Source organism: Alternaria alternata, assembly GCF_001642055.1.
Source record: "Alternaria alternata strain SRC1lrK2f unplaced genomic scaffold CC77scaffold_7, whole genome shotgun sequence".
NCBI lineage: Eukaryota > Fungi > Ascomycota > Dothideomycetes > Pleosporales > Pleosporaceae > Alternaria > Alternaria alternata.
The window spans coordinates 564,582-582,692 of NW_017306196.1; the positions used below are offsets into that span (position 1 = coordinate 564,582).

Consider the following 18,111-nt stretch of genomic DNA (forward strand, 5'->3'; position numbering starts at 1 on the left):
GTCTCGGTGCATCCCGTGTATCCGTGCTCTACGCATTATTGCCCATCGCCAGCGCCCCAGATCTACCTTCCATAGCTACCTCTGCCTGTCACTACCCGAACGCGCCCACGACGACGACTTCACTGCAGCACCTGTCGCCTCTTGACTTGCGCCCGTCCGAAGCCGCTCGAGGTGTATTGTCGCTGTGCGCGCCGCCATGGATTCCAGCGGGGGCTCGACGACAGCACCCTCTGCGCCCAAGCAGCCCGGCAGCGATGTCAAACCCCGCCTCACCAAGGACCAGCACGACATCCTCGAACAGCACTTCCTGGCCCAACACAAGCCCAGCACCAATGTGAAGAAGGAATTTGCGACGCGCCTCGGCGTGCCACTGGACAAGATCAACGCAAGTCGTCCCCAGAGCGCGCATGCCGTGCCTCGCTAACTCGCGTGCAGAACTGGTTCCAGAACCGCAGGGCAAAAGTCAAGCAGGACCGCAAGAAGCTAATGAACCAGTACAACATGACCATGAGCCTTCCCTTCGGTCATTCCCACGTCCCGGCCATGTCTAACCATTATGCACACCCGCAAGAGCAGCAACACCCGCATATGCTCATGCAGCCGGACTTCTACCCGAACGCTGACATTAGCCCTGCAAGCCTTCCCGTGCAAATCGGCGAGGGACCGTCGGCCCTCGATCTAGGGCCCCAACTCTCACTGCAGCAACACCACCACCAACAGCACCAGCACCAGCAACAACAGCAACAGTTTGACATGCAGCACGGCCTTCACTCCGTTCCGGAACCTGACCGTTCCGCATCATATCGCTCAAACGACCTCATGCACTCCATCATGGCTGCGACCAACGGTGCTTACATGCACAACAGTGGCATGTCTCTGAATGCCCAAGAGCCCGAGTTCTACGACACCACCGGTCTGTCCAACGCATACTCCAGCGACCTAAGCGCTTTCTCGGTTCCAGCGCCCATGCCCAACGATCTTGCACCCTCACATCCAGAATTCGACAACTTTGCCGACTTCCAGCTAGACTATTCTGCGCTTGCTGCTACCAACACCAGCAACTCGGCATCTGCGGAAGCCCAGCAAAGCACGGGATCGATATCGTCGGATGCATCGCCCTACAATGGGACCCAGTCATCTGGCACAACTCAGTCACCGAATGGACCAACTCCTCCTTCTATCGCTTCGTTGAACTCCGTTTACACTGGCTGGACAGAGGACCCTTCGCAAATGGCGCATCCCAAGCAGGTCGAGGAGCCCGAGGACCAGTTCGCACCGTACAGTCTCGCTCAGGCATCAGCCTCCGAGCAGACGCTTCCATTCTGGCCCCAGGATGGCTCCAGCCAAATGTACCCGCAGTCAAACTTCTACCAACAATCCAACACATCCGCACATGCCATCCTCTCTACACCAGAACAAGCACGAAAGCTTAGTGCGGCGCCATCTGATCTCGATATCCCACTGCACTTCCGCGAGGATGCATTCGCTCGGAGAAACTCCTCAAGCAGCAACCTTGCCAACAACATGGACGCGATACACATCCGAAACAGCACTCCGGACGGTTTCCAGCCACCAGATCAACAATCAAGCATTGCGGCAAGAAGACAGAAGCGCCCAGTTAACTTGAGTTCCAGCGCAATGAGGAGTGCTTCCTACTCTGCTCCCATGTCATCACCAGGAGGTAACGGTGACAAAGTTATTCGAAGGATCCGATCGAGTGGGATTCCAAATGCTGGAGGTCGTGTTCAAAAGTCACAACCAGGTTCTGCGCAGCGCTCACCTATGGTGTCAAGCTTCTCGGATGCTGCAGCTTCTCCGAAGTTCGCACGAACATTTTCCACTTCCAGTGCTACAACAATCGGACACGGCGGTAGTCTGGCACCGCCAACTCCACTGACACCACAGGATTTTGGAAACTACTGGGGTGGTGCTGCCGTGATAAGGCCTCACTCAGCGATGCCCGATCACAATAGTCCAGAGAGCATGCACACAAATTGGTCTTCCGATCAAGCTGGAAATGTTATCGCGAAGACCACTTCACCACCATCCTCGTCTTTGGACCTTCAATCGCGCTTTGTGAACGATGCTTTGTATCGCGACACGCCTCCTCAGTCAGCGCCAGCAACACAGCAACATTTCCCTCGGACATCATATATGCAACAACCTCAAATGCGTGCGGCTTTCCATTCGACTACCGACCTTACGATCCAGCAACCGAAGCCTGAGCATTTCAGACGACCATCACTACCTGACACTGCTCAGGCTCAAGGCAATGACAGTAGTTCACAGTATATGCAGGCTGGAAACATGCACTACGATGAATTCAAGGACGTGTCATTGAGTGGCATCCATCATAACGTTCCTTTCGCTCCTCAGGTCTCCGCAATGCCCGACTTTTTAGTACACCAGTACACTCCACCTCAAGGCACTGATTCGCATGGAAATCTACTACGGCGAACGACTGAACCCCAGCCTAAGAGCTATATCTTTGCCAATCAGGGGCCTGGTGACTTCAGAGGGCAGTAGCTTCAGTCCTGAAAGCATATTTATTGCTACGTCGACCTTCGCTTCTTGCTTATACCCGGACTTTTCGTCGATGATTTTATATTGCCAGTCTTACGATGGCAATTTGGCCCAAACTTTTCTCTTGTCTCATTAATTTCTCAAACGAGGGCCAATATGGAGGCCTCTTTGGCATAATCTTAATACGGCACACTCTTGGACATCACAATTTGGCGCAGGCGTTGCCATCAGGAGTTAAAAGCGTTTTTGTCCTGCACCAGTATTCCCTTGATTATGGAGGACTGGATATCACGAAACGTCACTGCTCATCTTGAATTGTTTTCCTATTGTATCTCTGCTTTGTCACTGCTGGAAGGGCATATGGTCTCTGTATCTTTGGGTATGTCTTGTCTGACTGGAAAGGGGAGTCAGCTGGAGTAATGGAATAATGAATCATAGGGACTTGGTGTTGGAGCATCTCAATAAGACTAGAAGAATCTGTCTATGCAGACTTCACAAATGGAATCGACATGCTTTGGCCTCAGTTCACTCCCTCTTTCTGCATGTACTCTGACACCTTCTACAGCACGCAATCATTTGTCCAGTGTCCAAATCACTTTGCCCAGCCAGTTACACTTGCAATTCACCTCGACCCAAAGACATGGGACTCCCTCCTGCATCGGAAACCTCCGCAAGATCTTAGCACCCCCGCGGGAACGCCCCTAGCCGCGTATACCACATCTCGCTACCGGCCGCACGCTTTGACCCGTGACGTTATCGTTATGTCGACGTTTCTCTTCGAAGTTTCTTTTGCTGATTTCTTTTCGTTCCCGGCCTGCATCGTCTGCCCGCACCAGCCAGCCCCTGAACCCCTGCATGGCGCGACCAGATGGCTAACCTGCCTCAGATGCTACCCAAATGTGACCATGTCTCTTACATGCTCGCGCAATTACTCAACGAACCAAACTACCAAAGCATAGCCGATTCTTCATCTGAGCGGGCCGATCCTATCCATTGCAAAAGAAGGTACGGCCGTATCAACATGGCAGGAAAACGCGCCGAGAGGATAGGGGGGAAGATACACAATGAGTACGAGAGGGCGGGGCGAGATGCAGGAGTGAAAAGCTTCGTTCAATCGCTGCATGACGATTGATGGAGAATTGTTCAATGCACTGCATAACGCAGCCGCGGAAGGCAAAAGCAGTCGTCGTCGTCGTCGTCGAGAAAAGGAAAATAGTTGAAAAGAGGGGATGAGGTACCCGCTCTCTGCATAAGGTCGGCTGCAGCACCACGTACTCGAAACTGCTTCTTTCATGTCCCCGGTCGTATCCTTTTGCTTTTCATCACAAGGACGGCACGGAATCAGATGTTAGATGCAGTGCGAAGCTGGCTTCGGGACTATGTTTGTTTTCACCGGCGTAATTTCTCCGCTTTTTCTTCTTCTTCATGCGTTGTAATAACGGAGATATGACCGGTGACACGGTATTGGGAACATTGGCTGAATTTTGTATGCCCATGATCCGCATCGCAAGACTTACGGATCGTGCAGATGCCGTTACCCGACAGATACGATCATGTGGTAGCTGACTCCACCGCCGACATCTTCAGTGGCTTGCAAGATCGCGAAACGACAAGCTCAAGTCAATCGTCATGACGGTCGCAACCGCTCAATCGCTTGGAAAGTACTAGACCAGCCGGATATCAAGCCCAAAACTCTAGTCAGGAACGTATCCGCGATCGGGCATAAGTGTGCAGTTCCGTACCACGGTTTGTGGTCCTCTTCGGTTCCAGAAAGTGACAGAAGGCGAGATTGAGATAGGCAATCGCAACCGAAGACATCGCCAGACCAAGCTCAACAGCTTGGTACCCTAGTATGGAGCTAACAGTTCAAGTCTAGGTACGGGAAATTAGATATATGTACGTATCTTCTCGGCCTAGACGTCGTGGAAGAATGTAAGCGAGAACGAGTGCTTCCGTAGGCCCTTTGAGTCAACACGAAGCTCTTTAGAATATCAACTAGACAGACTAGTTCATGTGGGTCGTTTTTTTGTCTGATTACGGTTTGCTAGAAGACATGTATTGCTATGATGTCACTATCTATGTACGTATTGTATAGTATTCGGAGAACAGATCATGTACATCTTGCTTTGGGACGAAGCAACACGGTTTCCACGTTTCTGACTAAGTTCTTTCGTGTTCTATGTGTTCATCCTACTTCTTCCACAATTTCCCAAGACTTCATCTGGCATAGCTTACTTTCTCTGACATGCTCAACGTCGGATGTATCACAACTCCAACATTGATTACATTATTTTTTGTAATTCCTTCCACATACGACCACAGGCGAAGGATAAACACTGGATCCCGTTTGCTCTCCACACGTTAAGCCTTCGACCGGCGGACTAGTAGTCAGGTGGGTGACCACTGGCGAATCCCCGCTGTTGTATGTTTTTTATCCAGTATTTTTGCCTCGTCTTCCAAAGTAAAATCTACGCAAGAAAGATAAGAGATAGTGCCATTCGATAACAAGAATATGTTTTGCGTGCATGTCAGCGGCTGGGACGTTGTGAGATTGGTGACGATAATGGTATTCTGATGACGATCGCCAGTCAGCGACTATGATGATGCGCCTCGCAGATGCAGAACAGAGTGTCTATGGAATTAAAAGACCTTACACTAACGACAAGCTGGTCACGTATTGAGAGACTCAGCCAACACCATGCGTGCCATATTTATCCTTCATCTAAACCGCAATACTCCCACACCAGAAGTCTGCCACGCAAACCGTCGTCTCTGCTCCCAGCACTCCAGCACTAATTCTAAACGTACTCGTTCCATCCCTAAAACAGGCAAACTCCTCCTTGAGATTCCCATCTCCCGTCAAGGTCGCCGACCCCGCAAGCTCGCTCTTCGGCAGCGTGTCAGCACTCTGTGCAATCCTAGATTCAAAAACACCAGACTCGAGGGTTACGCGCCGAGTGAAACCAGCCCACTGGACAGCGCGCGGAGAAGATACGGTGCCGATGTCTGTGGGGTTGTTGGTAGATGCGGAGCCGCTGTAGAGGATCGCAGAGGATAAGGTTGTGTCGGCGGTAACGGACCGCGTGGTGCAAGTGGTGAGGTAGACATTTCTTGGAGAGCCTATTAGGGCGGTTCGAGGCATTATTGGGATGGCGGAGGTAAGGAACGCTGGCCATGCGATCAGGATGGCGTTGGCGATGTGCATTGTAGTCGTTCGTTGGAAACAACACGGAGTCGAGTATACAGGTTGCTATAACGATTTTAATCAGAGTTGCTAAGGACAAGGAAGGCAAGTGTCTGAAGAATCAGGGCTATGATATATATTCTACTGGTTTAAATTCCAAGCTCGTAACCCGAACACATGCCATTCTCGCATCAACACCTCCCCAACCCGAAATCCCACCAACGCTCTTCTCATCTATATTGATGGGTCGGTAGGCTAAATAGATGGTTGTTGAGCCTCTTCAGCCCATCCCCCGGTTACAACACGAGGCTTTAGATGATGCTGCATACAATTTTGTATACAGGCAATACCAGCTGCATGGTAAGCCATCCCTGCCACCTTCAACGATCGGCTGCGATTGTCGGCAATCTATCGCCGGTCCAGAGTGAGACGACGGCCAACTGATTTAGGCGATCGCAATTCTGATAAACATGTAAGACACGGGGAGATCATAATCGCATTTTGCTAGATGCTAGAGGAAAAGTAGAAAGAGATCTCGGTTCAGAACATGAAAAATCCCATGTGGGAGTTTGATAACTACATATAAATAGATGCAAAATACCAATTAGCCCAACAAGCCGGCAGCAAGCGCCTCCATATCTTCCAGTGTCTCCGGCTCCTCCACTCTGTGCGTCGCCTTTGCCTTCTTCCTCTTCTTGGTTTTCTCTTCATCTTCGGAATCAGATTGGAACCACTTCTTCTGTTTCTTCGGCTGCTCTTCTTGCTCTTCTTCGTCTTGATCATCACTGTATTCTGCGTCCGCCCTAAAGTTGGCCAGAAGGTCCTCACCAGGATCAGGAAGCTCGACACCCGCATCCTCACCACCTTCACCAGCCAACTCAGCCCTCTCTCTTTCTTTGCGTTTGAGCATTCGCTCCTTCCTCTTCGCCTTCGCGGTCGCCTTATCCTCGACATCGGCGGTCTGAACAACCTCACGTGCTGCTTCAATGAACTTTTGACGTTGCTCTTCTGGTAGACCTTTGGCGCGCCATTGCTCCTCGTCTTCGAGTTCGTAGATCTCGTGCGGGTTACCTTCGTCGTCGTAGACGAGCTTCTTGCCCTTATCCATAAGTTTGGTAAGCTTCTTCTTCGATTGCAGGAGCTTTTCGCGGCGGTTGCTGTCGACAACAATTGGTTGAGAAGCACCAGCAATATGAACAAGGCGACCACCTGGTGGGACTTCCGGAGCCTTATCCGAGTCGAGATCGCCCGAATCGTCATCAGCTGGAATTCGTCTTTTGACGGCCATGAAGTCGTCGTCGGCGGCGTTATTCGTCGCTCCGGCACCACTGAACTCATCTGCTGGGGCTTCGTCGTCTCCATCCCTGACCAGCTTCTGGTAATGCTCTGCCAAAACATCCTGGTTCTTTCGCTCGAACATGCGATCATATTTGGTTCGCACAGGTTTGTCTGCCTTTGGAGCCTCTTCAGCGTCCGAAGAGTCTGAAACTTCAATCATCTGTCTTGATGCCTGTTTCCTCTGCTTGCTGTTGTCATCCTTCAAGAACTTGATCTTTGGCGTTCCCGGTAGACCCAAGCTAGCAGCGTATGCTTCCAAGTTGTACTCCTTGAGCTTGAACACCTCTTTGTCTTTTTGGAGATAGATCGATTTGACGTGCGTCATGAATGCTTTCTGACCGAGGTACTTGAGAGCTGGATCCTGGAAGCACATGTTCTGTAGCTGGTCCTTGATTGATTGACGCTTCTTTTGTCGTACGTTGATCATCTCGACGGGCACTCTCTTAGCCTCCAAGCGCTTGAGCATGCCCTCCTCTTCGCTTGGTGCCAAGAACAGTACTCCGCGTCCCTCCCGGTTGTACCGTGCTGTTCGGCCGACACGGTGGATGTAGGTATCGACGTCGTCCGGGCAATCGACTTGAATCACGAAGTCAACTGCTGGGAAATCTAGTCCTCGAGCTGCGACATCTGTCGCAAATAGGCAAGAATGTTTCGCCGCAGAGAACTTTGCCGTTGTATCAAGTCGAGCTCCCTGTTTTTGACGACCGTGGATATGGAGAAGTGGTATACCAGGCTGCATGTGACGGAAAGCTTCGTAGACGAATCGAACAGTCTTTGCAGACGAAAAGAAGCAAAGAATCTTGGACTTCTTGCTCGCCTGTATGAAACTCCATAGGGTGTCCAACTTTTCCTCAATCGGGCAAACGATGTAGTTTTGCGTAAGTCCCTTGGGGGTCGCGCTCTTGTCCTCGGCGTGTACGGATACATATTCGGGGTCTTGAAGACTCAAGCGAGCCAGGTCGGAGACTTTCTTTGACTGTGTAGCCGAGAAGAGCAGCGTCTGCCTTTCTTTGGGAAGATATTCAACGATGGCGTCGACGTCCCGCTGGAAGCCCATGTCAAGGATCCGATCTGCCTCATCCAGCACCAGCATCTTCAAGTCGTCCACCTGGAAGGCTGCTGTTTGCGACAGATGCTGTAGCATACGGCCCGGTGTTGCAACGAGAATATTCATCTTGGTAAGAGCCTCCCTCTCATCCTGCAAGCTCTTTCCTCCAATCAGCAGACCTGCCGCAAACATGTGTCCATGTCGTCCGATCTTGCGCAAGACATCGAATATCTGGATAGCGAGTTCTCGGGTTGGGGATAGGATCAAGGCGCCCAAGCCAGCGTCGGGGCCAATGTGCTGATGTCGGTACAGATTCTCTAGCACGGGTACGATGAAGGAGAGTGTCTTTCCGCTACCAGTCTTGGCGGCACCAAGAATGTCGTGTCCCTGTAGGGCCAGCGGTATGGCTTTTGCCTGGATATCTGTCATGACGGCGAAATGCGACGATTTGAGGCCTTGCTTGGTTGGGTCGGAAAGCGGGAGGTTGGTGAAGTCTTTATAAGCGCCATGCTTGGGGTCCTGTATACGGTTACTTTGCTGCGCTCCATGTCTCCTGTAAGTCGCTGCATACATACCAGTGCCTGGACAGCCTGGTCCAGCTTCGCGACATCTACATCATCGCGCGTCCTCTTCTTGATGTTCTCCCTCTTCTTGACCTTGGTAGGTCGCGTGCGACCAGTGAATCCAGATGCAACCATTTCAGCGCACTACCTCGTCTTCGGCTTGCTTCGGTGTTGAGGCTGGTTGGCGCATCGCGAGAGAACTTTTTGGTGGAGAACTTCGGCTTTGGTGGACCGTGCGCTTCGCCGCGGGGATTCACGCGGCATCGCGCGCTGCTGTCTTCACCGTCACTTCCACCAACAACACAAGGAAGGAGCTGGGTGCAGCTTGATGAGTCCTGATCTCTTCCTTTTGTAGTTTTCGAACAACAATATACCGACCTCCACCCCGTCTATACCCGAACCAATACAACGCGTCCATACATTCACCATGGCCGATGACGATATCGATGCTCAGCTCGCGGGCCTCGGCAAGGAGCTTGACAAGGACGCTGAGATAGACCGTAAGTTGCACTTTAGGGCTGCTTGAACCAAGATCGAACTTGACCGTATTCATTTTACTATACTAGAATCTTATGCTAACAAACACAGGCATCCGTAGTGTTTTCAGTCTCGATGCCTACGCCGTCCTCGATCTCCAGCCCGGTGTCCCCGAATCCGACATCAAAAAAGTCTACCGCGCCAAGTCCCTCCTTATTCATCCTGACAAGACCAAGAACGAGCTCGCCCCCGATGCCTTTGACCGTCTCAAGAAAGCCCAGACTGTCCTACTCGACGAGAAGCTGCGCGCAGAGTTAGACGAGAACATTGCCGATGCGCGCATGCTGCTCATGCGAGAGAAGAAGCTCACGGCTGACGACGAAGAGACACGTGGCGAGGAGTTTGCGAAAGAGTGGAGGCAGAAGGTCATCTGGGTCATCAGAGACAACGAGATGAGGAAGCAGAGGCAAATGAAGGCCGCTATGAGAGAAGAGGGACGTGCACAGAGGAAGGAAGATGAGGAGATTAAGGAGCGCAAGAGGAAGAGGGAGCAAGATGAAGCTTGGGAGAAGACCAGGGATACGCGCATCAACAGCTGGAGGGACTACCAGCAGGGAAAGAAGCCAGAGCCCGCTGACGGCGCAAAGAAGAAAAAGAAGAAGGTGAAGGCTTTGGGATGATTGCTTCCAGTGCGCGGTTCCCAAGGCAGTAGCGATTGCAAATGTCTGGAACCCAGTCCTCTGTTGACGGCGTTCAGTCCTTGAGAAGACAGGTCGTTTTCTTCCAATTGTACTTTCATAACCAAGATACCCATTTGTTCTTACATTGCATATTCAATAAGCATCTTGCATTATTAACCTGAATGTGCGCACGCTATATTTCATCAATTCTGACGCCAGCATCCTCATTTCCACCACAGGCTTGTGTTACGTTCCGTCGCATCTGGTAGGCGGAACTCGCGAACACTGTGTTCGTCACATCATTAGAGTTTCGCCCGCCCGTAGTAGCTGTTTCACATTTCGAGGCTTGTACCACGACACACGCCTCAACAGATAGTGGACAAGAGCGCGATGTTATATGGCACTTTGAAAAACGTACTCTGAACAACAGAGACTCGTGAAAGAAGGACTCGCAGGTCTCTCTTTCTCTCACATTCGTATTCCTATATGGGAACAGAGCTAGTATATTTTATACTACGTCCAACTTCCTTTGTTTCTCGACGGCCTTGAACCAAAATGCGACAAAAGGGTATATCCTCCACTGGCCTAGCAGCCAATAATTCCCCAACCCCCACACACTATCTTTAGAGCACAGCCAGGCTGCCGTTTGCTCACCGCTGTGTTTATATATACTTCCGGACTTGTATCCGTGGTTCTCTTATCGAAAGAGAGAAAGATATGTTGAATGTTGAATGTGATTCCAAGAATAGAAATGCTCAGATCAAATGTGACCATCGTCCTTGATCATTTCCCCAGGCCGAAAGGCCACCAGTCCAAGACTCCAGTTTCCCGTATATATGTGGTGTTGATCCAATGTTCATGGAACTGCTCAGCACCAGTAGGCAGATCTCCCTCCCTTGGACCCTCAGGCAAGACCGCGCTTTTAACCTGCACGACGTGTTCTCAACCCCAGAATAATCCCCTTACTGCTCCGCTTTGAAGAACGAACGGGAAAGTTCAATCCTCTCACCGACTTCTGACCATCGATCGAGCGCACAAATGTCTGTTATTTACAAATGCGAATTGTCATACGAGCAGCACCCGACTCGTCGGATGATGATGAAACACCAACGCGAGGGCACGGATCACCTGTGGTACAGGACGTGGAAGATTTAGACAACGAGTGCTGAGATAGAAGATTGCGAAGATAGCCCAGAGCGACGTCTAGGGAAATATAAGAAGAACGAACGCTCCAGATGACCAAACAGTTAAACAAGGTATTGTCGTATCGACGCCAGGACATGCGACTATATTGAAACAGAAGCCGAAGCCAAATGGTGTGTCCATGCTAATTGCGTCAAGAGGGAGCAACAGAAAGAGCAAGATGCGATACGCAACAAAATTGAGTGGGCAAGCTCCCAGCTTATGGCTTGTTGCAGGAAAAAGACAGAAAGACAAGTGGTAACGCCTGAAATGCAACGCAAACGACAGACACGCAGAAAATGCATCCAAGAGCGATGACGAAATGAGTATGAAAGCAAGGGCTAGTCCATGTCGTTGTCCGTGTGCAACATGCGCCATCCCGCTCGAATGCGCCGAGTTTCAGTCAGACAAGGGAACCCGTCCCTCGGTACCCTTATACCATAGCCGCCTCTTGGAAACACATGGTCCCTTCGTTTCCGCAAAGACCCCGCCGCTTATGCCCCACGTACCATGTCATCTTCCTCAGTTCCGTCTCAGGAACGCATTGCTGCTCATCTTCCTCCCTCCTACCGCCTTAGTCCAGCACCTCATGTATATTGAGACGCCTCCGCTTACCCGTCTCAGGCGATTCAGGCCTCCGCTGTTCGGCGCTACTCGAAGGAGAGTCGCGTGGTCGCACACGTTCGCGTTCCGAGGCACCAGCACCTGTTTCGACGTGTAGTGGTGAGCCGAGAGGTGCCGGCCCTGTTCGGATAGGCGGTAGGTGCAGCCCTTCGAGACGTGGAGGGCGATTGAGCTCCCGCAGAGGTTCCGACGTCCCTGCTGAGGGCCGAGAATTTTGCGCGTATGGCGAAGGATATGCGCTGGTTGTGGGTTGTGGAGGTCCCTGATATGTGGGAAAGTACCCGGATTCCGGGCCTCCAGTTGGGGAGTAGCCGTGTGACGGGCTGCTCTTGTAGGAGCTAGGACTAAACGTAGGAAGAGATGTTCGGATTGACGAGAAGTTGAAAAAGGGGGAGTTCGGTGCAGAACTGTTCGTCGATGTTCGCCGATCTTGATGTGGCGTGTACTGCGTGACGGGAGCCATTGACGGCGCAGACATCGTCTGTGGGGTATGCCTTGCGGTTGGAGTAGCTAATTGCTGCGTTAGAAGAGTGGGACCCGTGTGCCTCGGCGGTGAGCAAACGACTAGTGTCACGAAGTAAAGAGACGTTCTAGCAAGCCGAATCTGGACCTGCAGAGACTGGTACTGTCCACTACTCGGGAGGCGGAAGCTAAGGAACATGGACCTGTTCGTATAGCCCTGGGTGAAATGGTCAATGTCATGATCTGCGACAGAGTCCATCACCGCGCGCATAGGATCTTGTCCAATCGGAGTAATGGGCGCCATGTACGTCGGCTCACGTTCATCACGCTCATCGCGCAGCTCGTTTCGCAGACGCTGCATGCTTTCGTTTTGCTGAGCTTCTAGAAGATCGCCAAGATGTTTACCCCTGATGTCTCCGAGGAACGACACAAGGTCTGCAAAAGCTTGGTTTGCTTTTTGTATCACCAGATCCAGATTTAGGTAAACGACAGGAAGCTTTTGGTACGCCATGTTCGGTCCCGCACCAAAGGGAGGCGCTTGTACTCCACTGTACTCGCCGGCTGTATCTCTAGGTGCAGATGCAGCTGAATGAGGCTCTTTTTGATGGGTAGTACTCTCCAAAACTCGTTGAGGTTCGAAGGCTCGATATGGCTGAGACAAGGGGTACGTCGGCTGATGGGCGTGAGGTTCGGAGGTAGGTGGCGCTCCTACGAGCTGGGTAGGTGGTGGTCTTCCGTCTTCTGACCTAGTAAACTCCCTATCGTCTCTTAACCGTGGCCTTCCTCTCTTTTTATGTTGCACGTCTTTGCAGGTGTCCTGTTAGACGCGTTAATTCTGTTCTGCGAGGCATTTGCTGTGTTGAGCTTCTGTTGCGGAGTAAAGATACTGACCTGCTTTCCGGAAGCGACGCAACGACCACAAGGGCGTTGAATGTCGCAGCTGAGATGCGCCTTCTTGCAATTAACACAAGCCGACGCCACGTGTGCTTTAGTTCTTCGCGCTGGCTTAGTAGGCCTTGCCGGTGGAGGCGCGATCATTGCGCCTTGCTGCACCATAGGCCCTGGGTGTTGAACTCCAGCGTAAGGGGGCAGGCCAGGATTTTGGTAGCCATAGCCGTAGTTGTGAGGGATGGCATGGGAGTAAGGTTGGTGCTCGAGAGGACGTCCAGGCGGGTAGTGAAGCCCTTGACCCCTGTGCTGGGGTTCCCCAGGGTAAGGTGCTCGCTGCAGAGGAAGAGCATGCGCAGCCGACGTAGACCGCGGATCGTATACTGATGGTAGAGTCGGCGGTTGAGTCAAACTATCCTGTCTTTGGGATGTGCCTGCCAGCGGAGGGTAAGAGAGGCGTGCAGATTCAACAGACTGTGCTGGTCGACGAGAAGGGGAATGAGATTCGGACATGGGCGGAGACGGGTAGCCCTGGTGCTCAAGCCTGTTAGGACTGAACTTTGACCGGAACTTGGCAAGGCCGTCTTCAGGTTCTGAATGCCGCCCGAATGGCGTAGAGAGGAGTGAGGTCGGACCAGGTAATACCAGGCTCTGCATAGTTTGACCACCGCGCGCTCAGACGCCGCGTCAGCAGCGGGAGCACAATGGTTAGAGGTATGGCAGGATCGAATAAGTGTGCGGCCCCGCACGATACCCTTCGGACTGCGAAGCAAGAAAGGGCACGGTACGGAGATGTTGGTGTGGCTGTATGATGAGGCCTGCATGGCGTCCAAGGTAAGCTAGTGCACAAGCGAGGAGAAGATCAAGACAATGACCAGACATAGGGCATTCCCTTAGGGTTGGATATTGGCCAACACGATAATTACAAATGACCAAAAGGTTCTAACGCAAGGTGGCGGCATCGTGCCAGCCATGAAGAATCTGAAGTAGAAGACGGGATGAGAGGCAAAAGGGAGACATGGAAATACCTTTTGATAGTCTTCGGAAGGGGACGATAGCTGTTCAGCCTCTGGATGGTTCAGACGTCAGAATGGACAAGATGTCGAACGAGTATCAGGCTGGTCTCGATTGTAGCTGCAGGCGATGGGGCGGCGAGGAAGAGAAGAGGCGAGGTGGTGGTGTTGTATGCGGTGGGACCAATGAGGGTTTGGGATGGCAACTCGTCAAGGACCAGAGCAGACGTCTGTCATTCGGCGGACATTCCCCAGTAATAACCACAATCGGTTATGGAGATTCTACTCACAGATCTTTGCTAAATCCCTGTCAAGTGGTGCATGGCGGGCCATCCAGGAGAAGGGGGCCACGATGAGTTCCGGGCAACGGGAGCAGGGAAGGATGCGTCTCGGGGACAGCTACATGCTTCCCTCGTTCGGCTGATGGTTCTTCGACATTTCTGCTAGGCCGATTTTCCCAGTCGGTCGATGCACCCGCGGAATCACACATGCACGGCCGCCAGTTGAAAGCGTGCATGGGCGGTGCGGGTTGGGGAGCCTTGTCAGAGGCCGCTCAACCCCCTGTCTTCCGCACCGTCCTCGAACCGGGGTGTGCTAACGAGATATGGTCGCGCTTCTGCGCGCTATTGCACCATTGTTTTGCAGCCGCCCAGGCAAACTTTCAATTGAAGCATAGCATAAGTCGGCGCCCTTAATCCTCGGCGTGCGCTTATGTGCGACCCAGAAATTGCCTTTTCTTACCCTATCCGGCAACCATGGCGCCGCAGAGAGGATACCAAATGGGCAGCTAGCAACTGTAAAGGAAGGAAGTTATATTCACCCAGGCGAATCCTGCCACCAGCATCCATGAGGTGAGCATTGCGAAAATGTGGCTCCCACTGACAGGCCCGCGGTTCTGGTGCACTATCAAGACGCTTGTCACTGTCAGTCGCGCTTCCGGACCCTTCAGACCAACCACTGCATTGATCGCCTCGCAGGTCTTTTCGCACCGACCGACGGTCGCAGCGGAACATCTCGCCTCGTAGCGGCTGCGCTGCATGGACTGCCGGGGAAAGCTTGCTCAGGGTCTTGCTGTCGCGACAAAAGCACCACTGCAGACTGCGCTCTGATGACGCACTCAGCTGGCGCAAACTCTATCGCTACTAACAAAAATTGGATACACATCCGATGCTGCAGATCGACGCCTTTCTTGCGGATATGGCTGACACGACGACGCCTTTATGTGGAGTTTCCCGTCGATGCATTGTTTGAAGTCACTCTTTTCCCTAAAAGCAAGTCGTCATCAGCTCCCCTCCTGCAAGGACGTCACCCGGCGGAAAGTATCATCAGTCGACGCATCTGTGGAGTGTACTGCTTGTCATGCGACACGCTACGTCTAGTGGCATGTCGCTGGCGCTGGCGTTGTAAGCTTGTATGGCGCGGGTGATGTATCTGGCAGATGCAAAGTGCTCTGGTTCAGAACGTGCAAGCGACGGTAGGCTGCATCCGCTGGCCTCTCCTCCCGTAGTCGCTGCTAGAGTGTGTTTTGTAGATGTCAGAATGTGGCGCATACGCTTAGTACCTTCTTCTGCATGCCCAGCGATGAGTGCATGAGAGGTCAAACAGCGGACTCGGTGCATTTGGGTCGATCCTCTCGACCTGCAGAAACATGGCCGGGCGGTCCAGCGTTCCAGCCGCCCGAAGTGGTGTGCTTAGACGTGGCATCCAGTGCTGAGGGCAAAGCGTAGTCATAGTGCAGACGTCAAAACAAGCCAGAGGTATATCATGCATCCATTATAGGCCTCGGCCGTGTCGCATTGGGATAGCACACATAAAATACTCCGGTGGGTATATCGATCGAACGCGCTGGCGCTGTCGACGATCTGCCCGCAAACTGTCCGAGCCACGACGGCATGACCGCCGATATTGCTCGTGCTATTGGAGTGTGCGCAGCATTGACGATGCGCAGCCGAAGCCTGGGTTGGCGGTACCACACATATTGCAGTGTGAATGTAATCAGAGCTAGCCAAGCATGTGATGACGGGTTGTCGATTTTGCTAAGATGAGGCATCAACGTCGCTGCCGCCAGGTGTAGGAGTAACGGCACCAGCGTTAGTGCCCCGACTTCTTTATGACGGCTAGCCAACCGTACATTCGCATCGAGAAGGTGGAACGGCGACTGCGGCAGGGCAAACTTCTGATGCTGCACCACGGAGGAAAGCCATATTCACCGGTGATGCTTGACCCCAACGCGGAATAGCGGTAAGCTGAGCCGACTGCCGTGAAGATCGATGCCGCGTCTAGGGCAGTGGTGGGTGTGTATATCTTTTACACTAGCTGGGGATAACTCATCCTTGCAAGAGCATTGAATATCGTCCACCGTAATACCCATCATGACAATTTGTAATTGTCTAATAACTTCAATATTTACGATCTGCAGCCACAGGGCTTTGCACATATCCCATCACCTTGGATGTGCAGGGGCTCAACGTGCTCGCGAGTAAACCATGTCTGCACACGTTCACTCTGCTCTCTGCGGCCTGAACCGAGATCACGCCGCAGGGGGCATGAGTCAAGACTGGGTCCTGCATGAGCGTTTCTTCTTCCTTCGCCGGGGCAGGTCATCCGGATCGTACAATGACTAGCATTACGGCCGAAGCAAAGAAAATCCACGCTGTAAGAAGTGTCGCATCCGCCCAGCTTCGAGTGGGTCGTGATTGGCCCCAATCGCGGAAAATATAAATCCAACCGACAAGCCAACGCGAAAGCCCAGGACTAGACCTTGCATTTAGCCTCGTCGAGGATTGCTGAGGTCCAAAAATAATCATAGATAGCGGATATTTCGACGTTAACAGCAGGTCTTATATCGCCTGTAGATTACTCTCATCTCTCATTACGGTTCCCCGAAGCTACGGCATGCGCATAACGGCCTGTCCAGGGTCTCGGGATTCATGTCCTTTCCCGGCGGGCCCTGCCGTTTCGTTGATTCAGCTGTCATTGTCGAGCTCCGTGATTAATGCCAACCCTGACGAAATCATCTGCGAACAGATGGAGACGTATCCTGGAGCTGCGGTGCGAGCAATTCGCGTTGTTGTTGTCGTAAAATGTTGAGCTGTTGAGCGCCGAGTCAGCCGCTTGGCCAGGACCCGAATATCACGACAGGCCTGCGGGCGGGATCTACGAACCGGTGCTCAGGACACGTTGTGCCAAAAGTAGTCGCTACAAGGGACCCTCGCTGGCCTCTCCGTTTCCCCTGTGGTCCTTGCATACTTGCCCGTCGCTGGTCCCATTGTCGATTTGCGACTGGGTGCGGGCCGAGCAGCTCCCTGGCTGGTCTCAGTGCCCAACAGGTCTCCTCGGAGTCCAACTCAAACCTGATAATGATATACCTCTCGTGTGCCTCTTGGTACTCCACTCCGCGAATGCGGCTCAGGCTCGCCTCCCAGGCAACCTGCAGCGTCTCGTGATGTAGGGCAAGCGAGCCCTGTAGGATTCGCTCACCCCTCGACATACCTAGGTAGTTTGATCAGGCCCGCAACGGAGCGAGAAATTTCCGTCCGGTAAAGTGCTCTATCAATACCCAAGAGCCGTTTACCGATATATGGAATGTGACTACGCATACATCCACCCGAATAGCCATGGCCCACAGCCCAGACTGCGCCTCTCCGAAGAAGCCACGCCGCAGCCGTTGGTGCGCAAATGGCTGGTTCAGGCGGATGATTTTCATCGAAACCCACAAGGAGCTTCGCAGCGAGATTGGTTTCGTCCGATTTGAGCCCTCTCGAATATCAAAAAGCCGTTGACGTGAAACAATGTTCCTGATGCTGTGCCCTGCGTGACGCAGCACGGCGACCGGATCTCCGGGCGCAAAAAAAAGGAAGCGGCTATCCTCAACACGCCACGCATCCCACCATCGCATGGCAAAACGCGCTCATGTGCGACCATGCAGAAAAACAACTGTGGCGGCTTCTGGAAAGTCGTCGGGTAAGCCGCAGGTGCGCGCGTGCAGAAGGATTATTGAAGTCTGGCGGCGTTGGCACTAAACAGGGCTGGTGCACCCTTACATTGCGATGAGTGGGGAACACTCGTCCCGGCTCACAGAAATCTCCTCAAGCAATGACGTGCCTCTACAGGGAGCATTGGCTGTCTA

General features: G+C 52.6%; 6 protein-coding genes across 6 annotated transcripts; 3 read left to right on the plus strand and 3 right to left on the minus strand.

Annotated features, from left to right (window-relative positions):
* Nucleotides 1-80: 80 nt before the first annotated feature.
* CC77DRAFT_782363 (hypothetical protein) lies at nucleotides 81-2,779 on the plus strand. Its single transcript, XM_018533151.1, has 2 exons — nucleotides 81-385; nucleotides 436-2,779. The coding sequence occupies exons 1-2, from the start codon at nucleotides 197-199 to the stop codon at nucleotides 2,524-2,526; spliced, it is 2,280 nt and encodes a 759-aa protein (XP_018387494.1). The 5' UTR covers nucleotides 81-196; the 3' UTR covers nucleotides 2,527-2,779.
* On the plus strand, nucleotides 2,780-3,664 carry CC77DRAFT_782364 (hypothetical protein). The gene has a single exon (XM_018533152.1). The coding sequence runs from the start codon at nucleotides 3,033-3,035 to the stop codon at nucleotides 3,480-3,482; it is 450 nt and encodes a 149-aa protein (XP_018387495.1). The 5' UTR covers nucleotides 2,780-3,032; the 3' UTR covers nucleotides 3,483-3,664.
* Nucleotides 3,665-5,194: 1,530 nt separating this feature from the next.
* Nucleotides 5,195-5,783, minus strand: CC77DRAFT_1019080 (hypothetical protein). Its single transcript, XM_018524748.1, has one exon. The coding sequence runs from the start codon at nucleotides 5,726-5,728 to the stop codon at nucleotides 5,246-5,248; it is 483 nt and encodes a 160-aa protein (XP_018387496.1). The 5' UTR covers nucleotides 5,729-5,783; the 3' UTR covers nucleotides 5,195-5,245.
* Nucleotides 5,784-6,239: 456 nt separating this feature from the next.
* CC77DRAFT_959898 (DEAD-domain-containing protein) lies at nucleotides 6,240-8,969 on the minus strand. The gene is made up of 2 exons (XM_018535588.1): nucleotides 8,669-8,969; nucleotides 6,240-8,612 (listed from the first exon to the last, which is right to left on the minus strand). Exons 1-2 carry the CDS (start codon nucleotides 8,789-8,791, stop codon nucleotides 6,312-6,314), a joined length of 2,424 nt encoding a protein of 807 aa, XP_018387497.1. The 5' UTR covers nucleotides 8,792-8,969; the 3' UTR covers nucleotides 6,240-6,311.
* On the plus strand, nucleotides 8,970-9,810 carry CC77DRAFT_959899 (DNAJ domain-containing protein; the record flags this gene model as incomplete). The annotated part of the gene is made up of 2 exons (XM_018535589.1): nucleotides 8,970-9,156; nucleotides 9,245-9,810. Coding segments are annotated over exons 1-2 (639 nt in total), but the record flags the coding sequence as incomplete, so codon positions are not given.
* Nucleotides 9,811-11,471: 1,661 nt separating this feature from the next.
* CC77DRAFT_783012 (hypothetical protein) lies at nucleotides 11,472-13,795 on the minus strand. The gene is made up of 2 exons (XM_018533157.1): nucleotides 12,973-13,795; nucleotides 11,472-12,898 (listed from the first exon to the last, which is right to left on the minus strand). The coding sequence occupies exons 1-2, from the start codon at nucleotides 13,624-13,626 to the stop codon at nucleotides 11,570-11,572; spliced, it is 1,983 nt and encodes a 660-aa protein (XP_018387499.1). The 5' UTR covers nucleotides 13,627-13,795; the 3' UTR covers nucleotides 11,472-11,569.
* Between the last annotated feature and the right edge of the window lie 4,316 nt (nucleotides 13,796-18,111).

Coding starts and splice junctions, on each gene's coding strand:
- CC77DRAFT_782363 (XM_018533151.1), top strand. CDS start 197: ATGGATTCCAGCGGGGGCTCGACGACAGCACCCTCTGCGCCCAAGCAG. Junction 386..435: donor TGCCACTGGACAAGATCAAC/GCAAGTCGTCCC, acceptor ACTCGCGTGCAG/AACTGGTTCCAGAACCGCAG.
- CC77DRAFT_1019080 (XM_018524748.1), bottom strand. CDS start 5,728: ATGCACATCGCCAACGCCATCCTGATCGCATGGCCAGCGTTCCTTACC.
- CC77DRAFT_959898 (XM_018535588.1), bottom strand. CDS start 8,791: ATGGTTGCATCTGGATTCACTGGTCGCACGCGACCTACCAAGGTCAAG. Junction 8,613..8,668: donor ACCAGGCTGTCCAGGCACTG/GTATGTATGCAG, acceptor AACCGTATACAG/GACCCCAAGCATGGCGCTTA.
- CC77DRAFT_782364 (XM_018533152.1), top strand. CDS start 3,033: ATGCTTTGGCCTCAGTTCACTCCCTCTTTCTGCATGTACTCTGACACC.
- CC77DRAFT_783012 (XM_018533157.1), bottom strand. CDS start 13,626: ATGCAGAGCCTGGTATTACCTGGTCCGACCTCACTCCTCTCTACGCCA. Junction 12,899..12,972: donor GCGTCGCTTCCGGAAAGCAG/GTCAGTATCTTT, acceptor CGCGTCTAACAG/GACACCTGCAAAGACGTGCA.